Raw genomic sequence first — 13,807 nt, 5'->3', positions numbered from 1 at the left:
TTATATCATTTTAATCCTGTTTTATGTAATATCTCCTCTACCCCCTCTTCTATTAAATTGTACTATTTCAATATCCAGACAACCCCATTCTTACATTAGCTTTAGGATGAACATTCAAAGCTAATAATGTGTCTTCTAATATTGTGAAACTTGGAATTCTCTTAGTAATTAGAGGTATTTTTTATGAAAACACAAGTTTGTGTAAATTATTTATCTATAGCAGCTAACTTCAATAACTTTTTGGCATTATTTTTGGTTTTTCTGTATAAATCTCAGATTTGTGGTTCTACCATGTCATAAAATACTTTAATTTTAATAATGACATTTTCTAAAATATGATTATGGAAATATTATCGCATTACTCCCAAACCACTCTTCTCTTTAAGGCTTTTAATTTGTTATCAAAATTAAAACTTATTTTGAAACTACATTTATAGGCTTACTTCCATTTTTGCATGAGGTGACTGATTAGCTTTAGAGGGCTACAAATAAATGACCAGAATTTTTTTTTTTACTTTTAAAGGCTCTCAGTATGAGATCACATTTAAAGGAGTCAATACTTCAGAGAATTTTCCAGAGTAAGAACAATGTGACAGCTAATAATGGGAATCACACAGCTAAATTTCCCTTCAAGAAGCTCTTCAAAAGTGTTCCTGGGGTTATACTAAGCTAACTTAGAGAGTTTAGTCCTAGGAAGTTTATTCAAAATTGAAACAGAATGTATAATTAGTATATAGAAGTTCAAACCAGCCTCATGTTTGTTACTGCCGGGCATTTCTTTGTGTTCTTTGTAACGTTTATAATCACCCAATGATGCTCTTTCAAGGTTCTGCATCCCAGTCCCATTCTATGGACTTTGACAATATTGGCCCTTTACTTTGAATCAGGTATTTTGTGGGTTTATTGATGTTTTGAAGCATTTATTTCAAGACACAGGAAAGGAGTGGGATGGATCTTTCCCTGTGTTTGAAAATAGCCCTGGACTTTTGAGAGCACACCAGATGAGGTAAACCTGAAAAGCAGCACATACTGTTACAGCCATACAACAACGATTTCCCTGAAGGGGGAGGAAAATATCCAGACAGCACTGTCCTGAAACACTATTTGTATAATTTCTTAAGCTCGTGCAGAGCCCACATCCTTGTTGACTCTTTGATCTAAGCCTCTTCTGAAAATGCAACAAAATAAAGGAAAAGAAAGCACAATGTGTGTGCCTTTGGGATAAAATTCAGATAGATGGGGGCCCTAGAGTAAACAATAAAATCCCACCAAGGAAACGTATTCAGCAGAGTTTAGTGATGGCTTCTACAGCTACGACCCCAGGACATAACAAAAGGTCAGGCTAAAAATATCTATCTATCTAAGTCTGGCTGGGTGGCATACTCCTGTAATCCCAGCACTCAGGAAGGCAGAGGCAGGTGAGGTGGATCTCTGTGAGTTCGAGGCTAGCCTGGTCTACAAAGCAATTCCAGGACAGTCAAGGCTACACAGAGAAACCCTGTCTCGAAAATAATAATAATAATCTATCTGGTGCAGACACCCACAGCCAAACATTGGGCAGAGCTCAGGGAATCCTGAAGGGGGAAGGGAGAAAAAGAATTGTAGGAAGCAGCCCACAGAATCAAATAACCTGGGCTCATAGGGGCTCACAGATGGCAAACCATCACGGAGGCTGCATAGGTCAATCTAGGCCCTTTGCACATATGTTATTCTTGTCTACCTTCCTAACAGGGGAAGCAGGGGCTGTTCCTGACATTTTTGCTTGCTTCTGGGACCCTTTTCCTCCTACAGGTTTCCTCATCCAGCCTTGATATGAGAGAGAGGAGGTGCCTAGTCTTACTGCATTTTGACATGCCATGTTTGGCTGATATCCCTGGGAGGCCTGCTCTTTTCTGAGTAGATACACAGGAGGAGTTGGAGGGAAAGGGAATTGGAAGAAAGAGAGAGAGGGAAAAGTGCAGTCGGATGTAATACAAGAGGGAATAAATTTAAAAAAAAAATTAAATCTATCGGGGGGGAGGAAAAGGGAGGAGAAAATTGTGTAATTATAATCTAAAAAATAAAAGAATAAAAAGAAAAATGTTTGATAATTGAGGTCTGCTTAAAGTTCTAACTACATTTTCTGATAAACCCCTCATTTGTGGATGAGACTGTTCTTATTAATTTTGGTACTTACACATCTGTGAAATGGAAAGAAGAATGATGCTTTTGCCTCTATGCATTAGTATTTGCAAATAAAATGTTTGTACGTAAAGCTTTAAGTTAACTGAGCAATACAGTCCACCAGAGATTTGGATATAAAGCATTACAGAGATAATAATTCCCTTAAGCCAGTAGGGAGAAATGAAAATGATTTACTCTGGGAATCCAACTATATTGCTGTTGAGTCATTTATCTAAGTAGGCTATTTGCATATCAGAGAAGTAGAAACCCTCTGTGTGTTTATTTCCATTTTCACCACAGCCTCAAGCTATACAACATATTTGATTTCTGCCTTACCTGATGTTTCATAGCTATTAGTTCACTTCAGAACTCAGCCTCTTAAAACATTTATCTGAACTAAGCTATGGAAAGTAGGAAGCCTAAAGCCAGATTTTTTTTTCAGATAATTGTTATGAAAATAGTACAGTAAAAACTTAAAATCACAAAGTTTTGTTTTGTGTAAGGGAAATCTTATCTTTTCATCTTTGGAGCTGTGCTTTCAAAATATAGATATTTAAATCGTAATTACAGCACAATTTGCTATCTTTAAAATACTTGATGTCCTTCTTTGTATTTATGAATGCTTAACATTTCAGGATGTCTGAACATTGTAACTGTAGCAATCAACTAAACCTTAAAGCATCAAAGTCCTCTGGTTTGGGTTAAACATAAGCTAATGTAGGAGATAAAAAAAATCACAAGGTTAATTTAGAACAGCCCCTTGTTCTGGTTGTTGATGAACAAAAGAGCCAGATTCATGAATAATTTTGTTCTAATTATATTTCTCATAAATAAAGTATAGTATTTAAGAAGATCTTATTGCAAATCTTCATAAGTATGTGTTTTTTAACAAGCTCTGGATAAGAGTACGCTAGAGGACAAATGGTTCTGAATTTGGGAGCATCTAAAATAGTGTCAGCTAACTTTTACTTTGTTTATAAATTAATATGCTCTGATATTTAGTTCTATGACATTGGTGAAACATAGTAAAATTCTGTACCTGTGTACCAACAGTACTGATTAATTAATGAAAATTTCATCACCCAACAACTTCCTTAAAAATTTTAAGAGCTTTCCAGAAGTTGAAAAGAGTAAAGAAAGGAGAGTGACCGCAGAAGTATGGTCATGTTTTGAACTTGTCTGTTCACATGAAAACAAGCAGCTATAGGCCAGGGATTTCTATAGTACACAGCCCCAGCAAGTTTGATCCTGGCCCATGTAGCCTTCTCTAAGGCCCAGTCATTGTAAAGACATTGGGAAATACTAGTGACATCAAGATCTGTTTGTCTCCTCCTAAAGACTGACAAAGAGCTCCAGCTTCATCTCATCACAAAAGGCATAGTGACAGCCCTACTGCTGCTCTCGATCTTAACCAGTCAGAAATACAGAGATGCTCTAATAGAGACTTAAGGGCACAGGAATGATCTCCATTTCCTCAGCAGTTAAGCCTCATTTCACCTATCAACCATTAAAAGCCTTCCTAAGCATGGGCAAAGGAGACACTGAGGAAAAGCTAAGGAAGCACTGATCAAGACCAGGCTAGACCCTTAGAAGTTTCTTAACCAGAATTCACAGCTTCTGATCATGCCAAGAACTGTGATACAGGGAGGAGGTGCCTAGGGTTCAGCAGTAGGGCATGTACACCATGATCTAAACAAGGCGCTCCTGATTTCAGAAATCAGGAGACTCTACACTGTAGAGTCTCGCTCACTAAACACTCTTGTAGCTTTTCCAGAGGTTATATGAAAAGATGCTCAAATGGTCAAATCACTGCCGGGGGGGGGGGGGTAAGCAAAAAGAGGCAAAGTGTGGATAACATACACAGGAATGTAAAAGAGAAATCACCTCCCAACTACAGAAACACTGCATCAAGACACATAAAGTTACCTCTCCTTTGAACTAATTAGGCACTAACTACTTGGGACTTGGACATAACTTTTTATGGAAAAATTTGCATTACCAACGGATAAAAATGTCTGTAATACGTATGCAATAAAAGTCTAATTGAGCAGCAAACCTTGAATATGTATGATAAGCTTACCTCCCTCTCAATCCTTGCCCTAAATATTGTACAAAATGATTCTAATATACTAATGAATTTCATTTTTCATGAATCATTCTTAAGGCAACTACATAGCTGGCATGATTCTAGTTGTAGGACTTTTGTAGTTACCAATTCCTACTGAAAAGGGAATATCTCCTCCAGATTGAGCTAAAGATGTTTTCCTATAGGAATCAGAATGGTCTTAGAAAATTAAACTTTTCAAAGGGCTCTGTCACATCCAAATTGCCAGAAAGGATAATCAGATGTTAGATGCCTGGCTTAATTGAACATAGGTCCCTGTTTCTAACTGTGAGTAGGTTAACGTTAGAAGTCATAGTTATTGGACCTTTTCATTATTCACAGGGAACGCAGCCTTTTCAATTGAATTGAATACCTCTGATTTTCAAATTGATTTATAAGTACAAGGAAAACTATTCCATCTTGCTAGCTTTAAAACTTCTGAATTTGGAATTCTTAAACTTTCAAGCTTATTGAGGTCAGAGACTTGATATTCATTAGCACTGATTTTGCCTATTCCTCTTCTATATTTTTCCACAATATGCTGATCTGTCCAATAATGAATAACTGGATAAATTGGTGGATAAAATTGGACATTTTGGTATACATCCTGCCTTTTACTATTGCATTACTCGTGCTAAAAATAACTCCCTTTGGGTCCTTGAGTCATATTTGTTCAAAGAATATGTGAACTGCCAAGGTCAGAATCATACAAAAAAATATAACCAAGGCTGGAACCCATATTTTATTTTATTTCCCAGCCTCAGTGTCTTCTTCAATACTGTTACAACTGGCTGAGTCTAATAATGCGCACTGGGCATTTTCAATACTAATAGAAAAAGATTATGGTCTCTAAAATTTTCATATGCTATGGTTGTTGATCATTTATACCCTTGATACCAACTTCTTTTAAAACAAAGAACACCTTGAAGTTCTTTCTTCTTCCCTAAGAGTGAAATGTGATAGAGTCCAGTGGCAACACACACTCTGTAAATATTAGCCACAAGCAAATATGCAAGGAAGTGTCACAGAAAAACACAGTGTAACACTGCTAGATCCACCTCCCTCTTTCACCACAGGGAGAAAAAAAGTGACCTCCACTGACATTGAAAAAGCAACCTGGCTTACAGGGCAATGCTTGGATCTGAGTGTCTTTCACAATCCATTTACTATCTGTAACTAGCTGTAGTGTTACTAACCTTTGAAAACTGCTCCCATGCCCTTCACTGATGATTATGTACATACATTCTAATGATTTTTAACTGTGTCTAAAATATTGTGCCTGATTCAAAAGAATTCATTTAGGTCTATGTTTCTTGGAGAATTGAGTTTTTAAAGAGAAGGCCAAACGAAAGAAAATAGATAAAGGACTATTTCAAAATAAGTGAATAATAACACAAGGTCCCTGTTGGACTCTGTGGGATTTTAATTCACTACTGTGAGGCTTAAGAACTTACATTTTTCATGCCTGGCATTCCTCCAAAATTCTGGCCAGTAATGACTGCATATGAGTAATGGCTTGTACACCCTGAAATGAATGGCTATTCTTCCTGAAGATTTGTCATTCTTAGCCATGAACTATGGAAGACCCTGGAAACAGATCTACCACCATGAGCAAGACCTGCTTTCCCAGGGGTCCGTGCCCATGATCAGCTCTTGTTGTTATGTGGTTACCGTTGTAATTGCTGTATAGAGTGCTTGCAGAGTCTGGAACTGACTTCTGATCACCGTCGCAGCTACTATTTTAACTAGTCCCTTCATTGCTCTCTTTCTGGTATTAAGCAGAGACATACTCACTAGCTACTCACTTCTGCAAGAAGAAGAAAAAAAAAATTGTCCTGGTAACCCAGTATTAAAATATGACCGAGCACTTAAATTATAGATAATACTGTTGTCCTTACAGTCTTCTCTTCAAGGTGACGTGTGACTGTCTTCGAGGCATTGGAAAAACCAAATCATCACCCTCAGTCTATATCAAGTTACTGTGCCTTTTTTGGTGGCTTACAATATCCATTATTCTTTCTAGCTTCCATCTTGGAATCAAAATGAATCCAAAATGGCAGTTTCTTAAGCTTTGTAAGAAATTAAGAAATTCTCAGGGTGGCAGGTTCAAGCTGTTAACACCATTGGTATGACTACAGTTCTCTCTCTCTCTCCCCCTTCCTTCCTCCCTCCTTCCTCTCTCTCCCCCTATCTTTTTATCTTTTCATGCCTCCCCCTTCTCTTTCATTTTACTTCTTTTTCTATCCCTGGAAATTATTAGAACCCATGGAAATTGCTTGTCTCCACAGGTGTCAGAACCCAAAGCCTCTGGGATCCTGAACAAAGCAAGATGAGCAAAAGAATCTAAGGAACACCAGGACAATTTTAATCAGCCTACTATACCTACAAAGTAAAAGCAGAGTGTTTGATATACTCAGACTTGTTTTTACACAACATTTAAAGAGAAAAATTTTCTATTTCTGTTTTATAGCTCTTTGCACTTAAAGAAGCAGTATATCGAAGCTACTGTGATTTCTTCTGCTTTGTATTCAGTCAAGAAGAACTTCACTGGCCAAGTTCTCATGATGTAATTCAGACTTCTCCAGTAAGAAATATATCTCCATGCAATGATAAGAAAGGGTAGAAGTTCCTATGGGGATTTCATAACAGAGATGAGGGTAGGAGAGAAATTATTTCCTGTTCCAGACTTGCCCCCTCAGCTTTAGATACACCTGGACAGACAGATTATCAGCTGCTGTTTGCCTCAAAATCTGATTCTGCAAAAATGAAGATCATAAAATTTTCCTCTGATAAGAAGGTTAAGAGAGAGCTTTTAACATGCTGCATTTCTCTCTGTACAGTGTCTTCCAATATTAAAAATTCAAAGATATTTTTCTTCTAAACATTTAAAATTTTCTATTTCAATTAGGCCAGTTTATAGCAAAGGCTTAACATACTATGTGTGGGATATACCTTATGTACATAGAACCTGCCCACTCTTTTGATCACACTGTTAGGAATAAAATCAAGACACAAACTGAATTATAATAACTTTTTAAAGTGTTTTTTCCCAGTAGTACAATGATATTTTATATGCTCACAGGAAATGGAGTCATTCTCCATATTGGGTAAAGATCACTGTAATTTTAGTCAGTGAAGACTACAAATAATCATTTGCTAAATCAATAGATTCTACACTAAAGCCACTTTTACTAAACAACACTTTGGAACTGTATTCAAAGCTGTATTTGCTGTTAGCAACCCTTGGTTTCACTGCTGAACTGTGTCCTGGGCATTGTTATCAGAAACAAGAAACAGGGGTGTTACCTTCACAGAAAGGAGCCTGATGCCAGGTCTGGAAAAGTCCCATTGTCGCTTTGCAGTCACATTGGCAAAACCAAAGCCACTCTTCAGTGTCTTCACCACTTTGCAAGCTGTCAAAATCCTCGTCATTTTGAAGATGTTTTGTGACTAAAATTAAATCACAAATATCTCATGAGATTTTTGTTATCCAATTTGTATGTAACTAAGGTGGAAGGAAGCTGTGAGGAGACAGTTCAGTTGAGGCTGAGGGCTGGCTGCACAGCAAGCGATCTTTGACTTCCCATTCATTCTGCCATTAAATGTCCACTCCACAGCTCCTCCTCTTCTTGGCCCCTCCTCCCAAGCTGAGGTGCAAAGATGTTCCAATGGACATGTCACACAAATTGCAACACAATAAAGGCCACCTTCTCCTGTGGAAATAATGTTACTGCTCTAGCAAGCCAGCCAGCCTTCAAAGGAAGTTGCTTATGCAGCTGAATAGGATGACCTAGCCATGGCAATAGGTCCTTACTTCAAGGACACTAACTTTCTATTAATGCAAGAGATCAAACACTTCCCTGTCTTGCAAATGATGCTGGATTTACCTCAGAAGATATTTGGATTTCAAGAAAAGCCAAACATGGACATTTTCTGCTTGGAAATAGATGGTGGAAACCACATACAGTAGAGTGAATATCAAAATCACCTTTCCTTCACAAATATACAAGCGACACATCTGAATTATTGGGACAATGAACACTAATGAAACAGTATAACATATTCTTATTACAACATCACTCCATCTTCCAGATCTTAAAGCCATGGGTAACAGTAATCAGAGCACACCTGAAGCAAAGTACCCTCTTCAGTACCTCTAAATCTCTTAAGTCTGCAAAAGGTGAATGGAACAATGAGAAATGCCTTAATATAAACATTAGTCATAAATATTTAGCACCTTAAGTGTCACCTAAGATAATTCAAGACTTGAATATTCATGTTTTGACCCAATTAAAATTACTCAGTTCAAATTTAGCCACAAGTAAAAACAGGTAGTCAAAGGGTTACATTGCCTGACAGGATATCTCACTTAAGTCAAGGTCCACAAAGAGCAGAAAGGCCCACAGCACCATGCTTAGACAGCCTTGAGAGCCAAGAAATGAAAGCAGTGGAGACTTATTCATTGGGTTTTCCATAATGAAGCCGATGACACTAAGAAACAGTAGTTTCCCTGACATGGTATCAATGCTGGATTGGGGAATGTGAGTCTACAAATAGATGAATATCAAAACAGAGTTTCAATCTTCTGTCTTGATGCATTAATGCATAAACATTCTCTGAGGTTAAAATTAAAAAAAAATGATGAAGTATTCTAAAGTCAAGGTGGAACATTCATGCATCAGGACTCCATTAACTAACGTCAAGATTGGAAAGACCAATAATGGATAAATATGGATAAAAATGGTGAGTGCCTTTGCAGTTTAGTGCTTAGCTAGACTAGAATTTACAACCATAACTACCAAACATGGCGTGAGGGAGGGAACTTACATTTGGGCAGGTCAAGGGGGTGGGGCTTAGGACATGATAGGTAGGGAATCACAAAAGTCAGGCAACAAAAATTTAAAAGAATAGTACACTCTCATCAAAGACATTCGTCAAACTATTTTAAATTTCTTTTACCGCGTTGTTATGATCATTTCCTCACAGAAGCTGCTGACATTCATCTGAGGGGCATGTCCAGAAAGCATCATAGACACAAATGATGGGAATTGTCTTAGAAAATGTGCTCCTTAGGAGCCAAGTCAGTGTGGCTCTCTAAGCTGATATAAGTCAATTGTCTGGAAAAGTAAAATTACTATCTGCAGACTTGCCCTCCTTTATTCATGCACTTAGCATAGCTGCCAATATCTACGGCTTTATTATTTTCTTCTATATAACCCCACATTGAGAAATAAAGTGAAGGCACTTCTCACATTTGGAAGAATTGTTAGAAACATTCTAGTACCTTTTAATTTAATGTTTAAAATATTATATTCTTTCCCATTAATTGAAATAGAATCTCTCTCCCTCCCTCTCCCTCTCTCTCTCTCTCTCTCTCTCTCTCTCTCTCTCTCTCTCTCGCTCCCCTCCCCCTCGCTCCAGCTGCAGAGATGGTTAAATGGGTAAAGTGTTTGCTGTGCACACATAAGTACCTAAGGTCAGGTCCTCAGAACCCATATAAAGACAGATAGGACAACTTCCATCTATAGTGTCTGTGCTCCAAAGATAAACTCTAAGGCAGAGTCACAAGAAGGAAGCTCATGGATCAGCTAGCTTGGCACACATGGTTTAAAATAGCAAGAGAGCCTGACTGAAACTAGGTGGAAGGTGTGAAATAACACATATATTATCTTCTGGCCTCTATTAATGTTCTGTGGCATACACATACCTGTGTTCACGCACAGGAATACACACACACACAAATCAATAAGACTATATGTGTATAATATAGGTGTGTATATAAAATCATTGACTACTACAATTATTTATCATCTCTTTTAAAAGTAGCATTCAGTCCTCCAAAGTATTTAAGTTTAGAAATTTGCAACTGAAGTATCTGTTATTGTAATAGTATTTTATTGAATACTATGAAAAATGCTTTTCTTTTTCATATTTAAAGAATTTCAAAAAATAAATGTTTCACACCTCAGTCATTAGTTTTGTATATTTTCTCCTAACATCTCTCTCTATGTAAATTTCATAGCTTCCTAGCTATAAAAACCTCAGTGAACTTGAGTAGTCTTTTGTGAAATAAACTCATATCAAAAATAGGTTTGCTATTGTCACAAAATCTTTATAAGTCTTAACTTGAATGGGCTGCAACGATTCCACTCTTCCTTTTCCTATTGCTGATGCACTGCGTAGCCACATTGCCTTTTGGCTCCACGTTAAGTTTCTTTCCAAAAGCATGTGTCCATCGACCTACCAATCAGCACTCAAGTGTCCCTGTCAATGATCTCTACCCTCGCTGTTACCTTCTCCACCTTTCCTTCAATGCAGGAAGTAGCACTTGGTCTCACTTATTGTGGAGGTGACTGGTGAGACTGACCACCTCTATCCACATCATCTTTGTTCCCATTAACCCTTTTGTGGCAATCATTCCAAAACAAAGACACATAAAGGAACACTGACTGCCGCTGTACGTACACTGATGATGTATTTTCTTCATCTGTCATAAGAGAAGGCCTCCTACCAATTGAAAAACTTGAGAACAACACATTGTGGAAAATAAAAGCCAACGGTTAAGAATAAATAATGGCATTAGCAATTCGTCTTCAAGTATGCAGAAACTACCAAACGTCAGTTCTTGAAATGTGACTTGCCAGGTAAGAATCAGAAACAATTCTAAGAAAGCGAGCCCCTGTCAAAAACCCAACTACATAGCAAGCATGAAACAGATACCTTGGGAAATGAATGAATGAATAAATGAATGAATGAATGAATGAATATGTACTGAGTTCTTGGCTCATCTGTGATGATTATTTAAGCAGTAGCAAAAACAAAATATGCCAATAAACCCAGGAGGAAATAAAGATGTTTAGGAATCAGGAAAAAAAAAAAAAGAGTGCTATCTTTAGAAAGAAAAAATTAAGTTAGAAGCAAGTTAGAAGCAAGGCTTGACTGGAAGAAAGATAACTCAGAGTAAAGGAAATGCAAAAACTCCCTAAGAAAGCCCCATTCTTGTGTTGAGTGGGAATGGATGTACCTGTGGCGTGTTCAAGTTCAATTCTGTGGGGTTTTTAGCCAAATAACATAACAGGAACACTGTCACAGTAAGGATGTGGACAAGGAAGGCTGTGCTTTGAAAGGAAAAGATGAAGATTACATACCCACATAGAGGGCATGTACTTTCTATGCTCAAAAGGGAGGGCATGCTGACAGAAGTTTTCTTTAAGTTTAAGTAACAAGATTTCAACTGTCTTGGTAGCTTACGAACATTTCAGATAATGACAATGGACAGATATTAAGTGCTTTGAGAGAGGTTTTTTGTTTTTGTTTTTTTTTTTAATAATAACCGGTGTCTTTGGAAACTACCAAGTAAGACATGTCAATTAAAATCCCATTGACATTTTGAGGACTAGAAAGTAAGGAACCAAATATGATTAATGTGTTTATCAATTTAACATTTGATAACTTAAATGTTGAAGCGATAGAACAGAAGTTGAAAAATGAACCAAAAGAAAAGACCTTGTAAAACTGGTTTCACTCAATAAAACCCCAAGGTACATGTGATTTATAGCCTATGAGAGTACAAAAAAGCAATCACTTATAAACCCCCAAGTGCTAGAAAACACCTTAAAGAGAGCAAGTTCACGAGTATATGCAGCATGTATTTTTTATTCAACAAAAATAAATTTTGTTGTACTACTAGTTGTATTCAAACATTGTTGCTAGTTGAAATAAAAATATCAAATGCAATCTACCTTAATGCAAGAGAACCACATGGACTCATGACATTGGGTGCATCTACAATTTGCAGACAATGTAGAGAAGTAGGCTGCTGCAGGTAAGTTAGCCAAGTATGTCGAGGACAAGTAAAATGAAAAGAGAGCAGACAATCCCTTCGAACGTTGATGCAGAATTCAAGTGACCTTGGGGGAAAAGAGGCACGGTCAAACATAAACAGTGAAATAAAAATCCAAGTGGGGTCAGATGTAAGTCAGTCAAAAGCTGGAGGAAAAAACGTCTGTAAAGAAAAGCTGTGGAGGATTGATTTTTTTCGGAAAGAAGGCATATATATTGTTAATCCTAAATAGGAAGAGGTCCTAAGTTAGTGATAGCTGGTTATACTTACATAAAGCACATTTAGAGAACAGGATCTAGAATAGAAATTAAGAAATTGAAAGCATATTGGAAAGTTAAATTTTGAATAAAAAGGTAAAAACTTTGGCAGTGACTATTAAAATTTAAAATTATGACATACAGAGTTAGTAATCAAACTCAATCATCTTTAATGCTGAAGAAATAAAAATATTCAATAGTAAATTTTAAAGTTCTTACATAAGAAACTAAGACACTAGTTTATGATTACAATATTTTAGCACACTACATATATTTATATAAAGAGATACATATATGTATATAAAAATAAATATTTAAGTAAAATCATTTTATTAGTTCCAGTCGTGAATAATGTTGAGCAATTTGCCATTTATTCTCATCCTTAGGCACCTGCACGGCTTCTCCGTTAAGCTTAGAAGCAATTCCTGGTTATCACCTGCTGTTCCTGATTCATAGCTAATAGTGTGTCTCGGCACTGTGAGTAGCCTGTCTAACACCCCACTGAAAAGTGATGAAGCCAGGATCTTAGCCAATGTCCATTCCTCTTCCTGAACGTTGGTTGTACTTGGGAAAAGCAGGTGTGACAGCACAGAGGGGGTTGAAGAGAACAGGCTGGGCAAGGCCCAGCATGACAGCAAGCATGTCTGAGAGTGGAGGGGCAAAGAACAGATTTCAGAGCGCGGGAGTATTCACACCATCACATGACATGAAGATACTACAACCTGAGCAAAAAGTCAAACAATGAGGGGCTGAAGCAATTGTGACTTTACTTCTGGTATTGCATTTAAATTGAAAAGTAACAAAGATATGAGAATTACACTAACCATCTTTTTTTTTTTTTTTTTTAATTCAGATCAGGCAAACTGGACTGAGATTTGGCCAGACAACTAAAACAGCAAATCATGTTTTCATAGTTTCTAACTTATATCTTATTGTTTGTAATTTCTCGTTCCAGAGTCACAGAACCTGAGTAGCTTAATGTCATTGGATTTTCATATTCGTTTGGAAAGAAGATCTAGAATAACCAATTCAAGAAGTGTTTATTAGGAAATGCCAATATGCCAAACAACATATCTGCCAAACAACATATCACCAGGAAACAGGATTGGCTTTAGCTAAAAATGATTTCAAAAAAATTGACATTTAAGTACTTCACCTACATTCTTAGAAGGCAAATAGTATAAGTTATATAGATGGTTTTACATAGCTATTAAAAATCTTTAAAATAATTTTCTGGGTTTTTTGTTTTATATATATATATATATATATATATATATATATATGGCGTCTAGATAAATATGTATACATATTCATCTCATTATTTGTGAGTTATTCAGTACTGAATAAGCCTTTATTAAAAGCCTTTACTTCAGCTTTTTTTTTTAAAGAGTCAATGTAGACCAGAGTTCCAAATAATTGCCACAAAATAATTTTGTGAAT

The 13,807-nt window shown here is 36.7% G+C and overlaps 1 protein-coding gene across 1 annotated transcript in view; it reads right to left on the bottom strand.

Moving 5' to 3' along the window:
* Cps1 (carbamoyl-phosphate synthase 1) overlaps positions 1-7,845 on the bottom strand; it is a 112,950-nt gene extending 105,105 nt beyond the window's left edge. The window contains exon 1 of the mRNA XM_060368562.1: positions 7,574-7,845. Within this exon, the coding sequence (XP_060224545.1) occupies positions 7,574-7,699 (126 nt within the window). The 5' untranslated portion in view covers positions 7,700-7,845. The remainder of the gene's footprint in view (positions 1-7,573) is intronic.
* Between the last annotated feature and the right edge of the window lie 5,962 nt (positions 7,846-13,807).

The sequence above is a fragment of the Meriones unguiculatus genome, chromosome 15, assembly GCF_030254825.1.
Source record: "Meriones unguiculatus strain TT.TT164.6M chromosome 15, Bangor_MerUng_6.1, whole genome shotgun sequence".
Taxonomy (NCBI): Eukaryota; Metazoa; Chordata; class Mammalia; order Rodentia; family Muridae; genus Meriones; species Meriones unguiculatus.
Note: the sequence above shows the minus strand (reverse complement) of the source record. Positions and strands in the feature narration are given on the sequence as shown.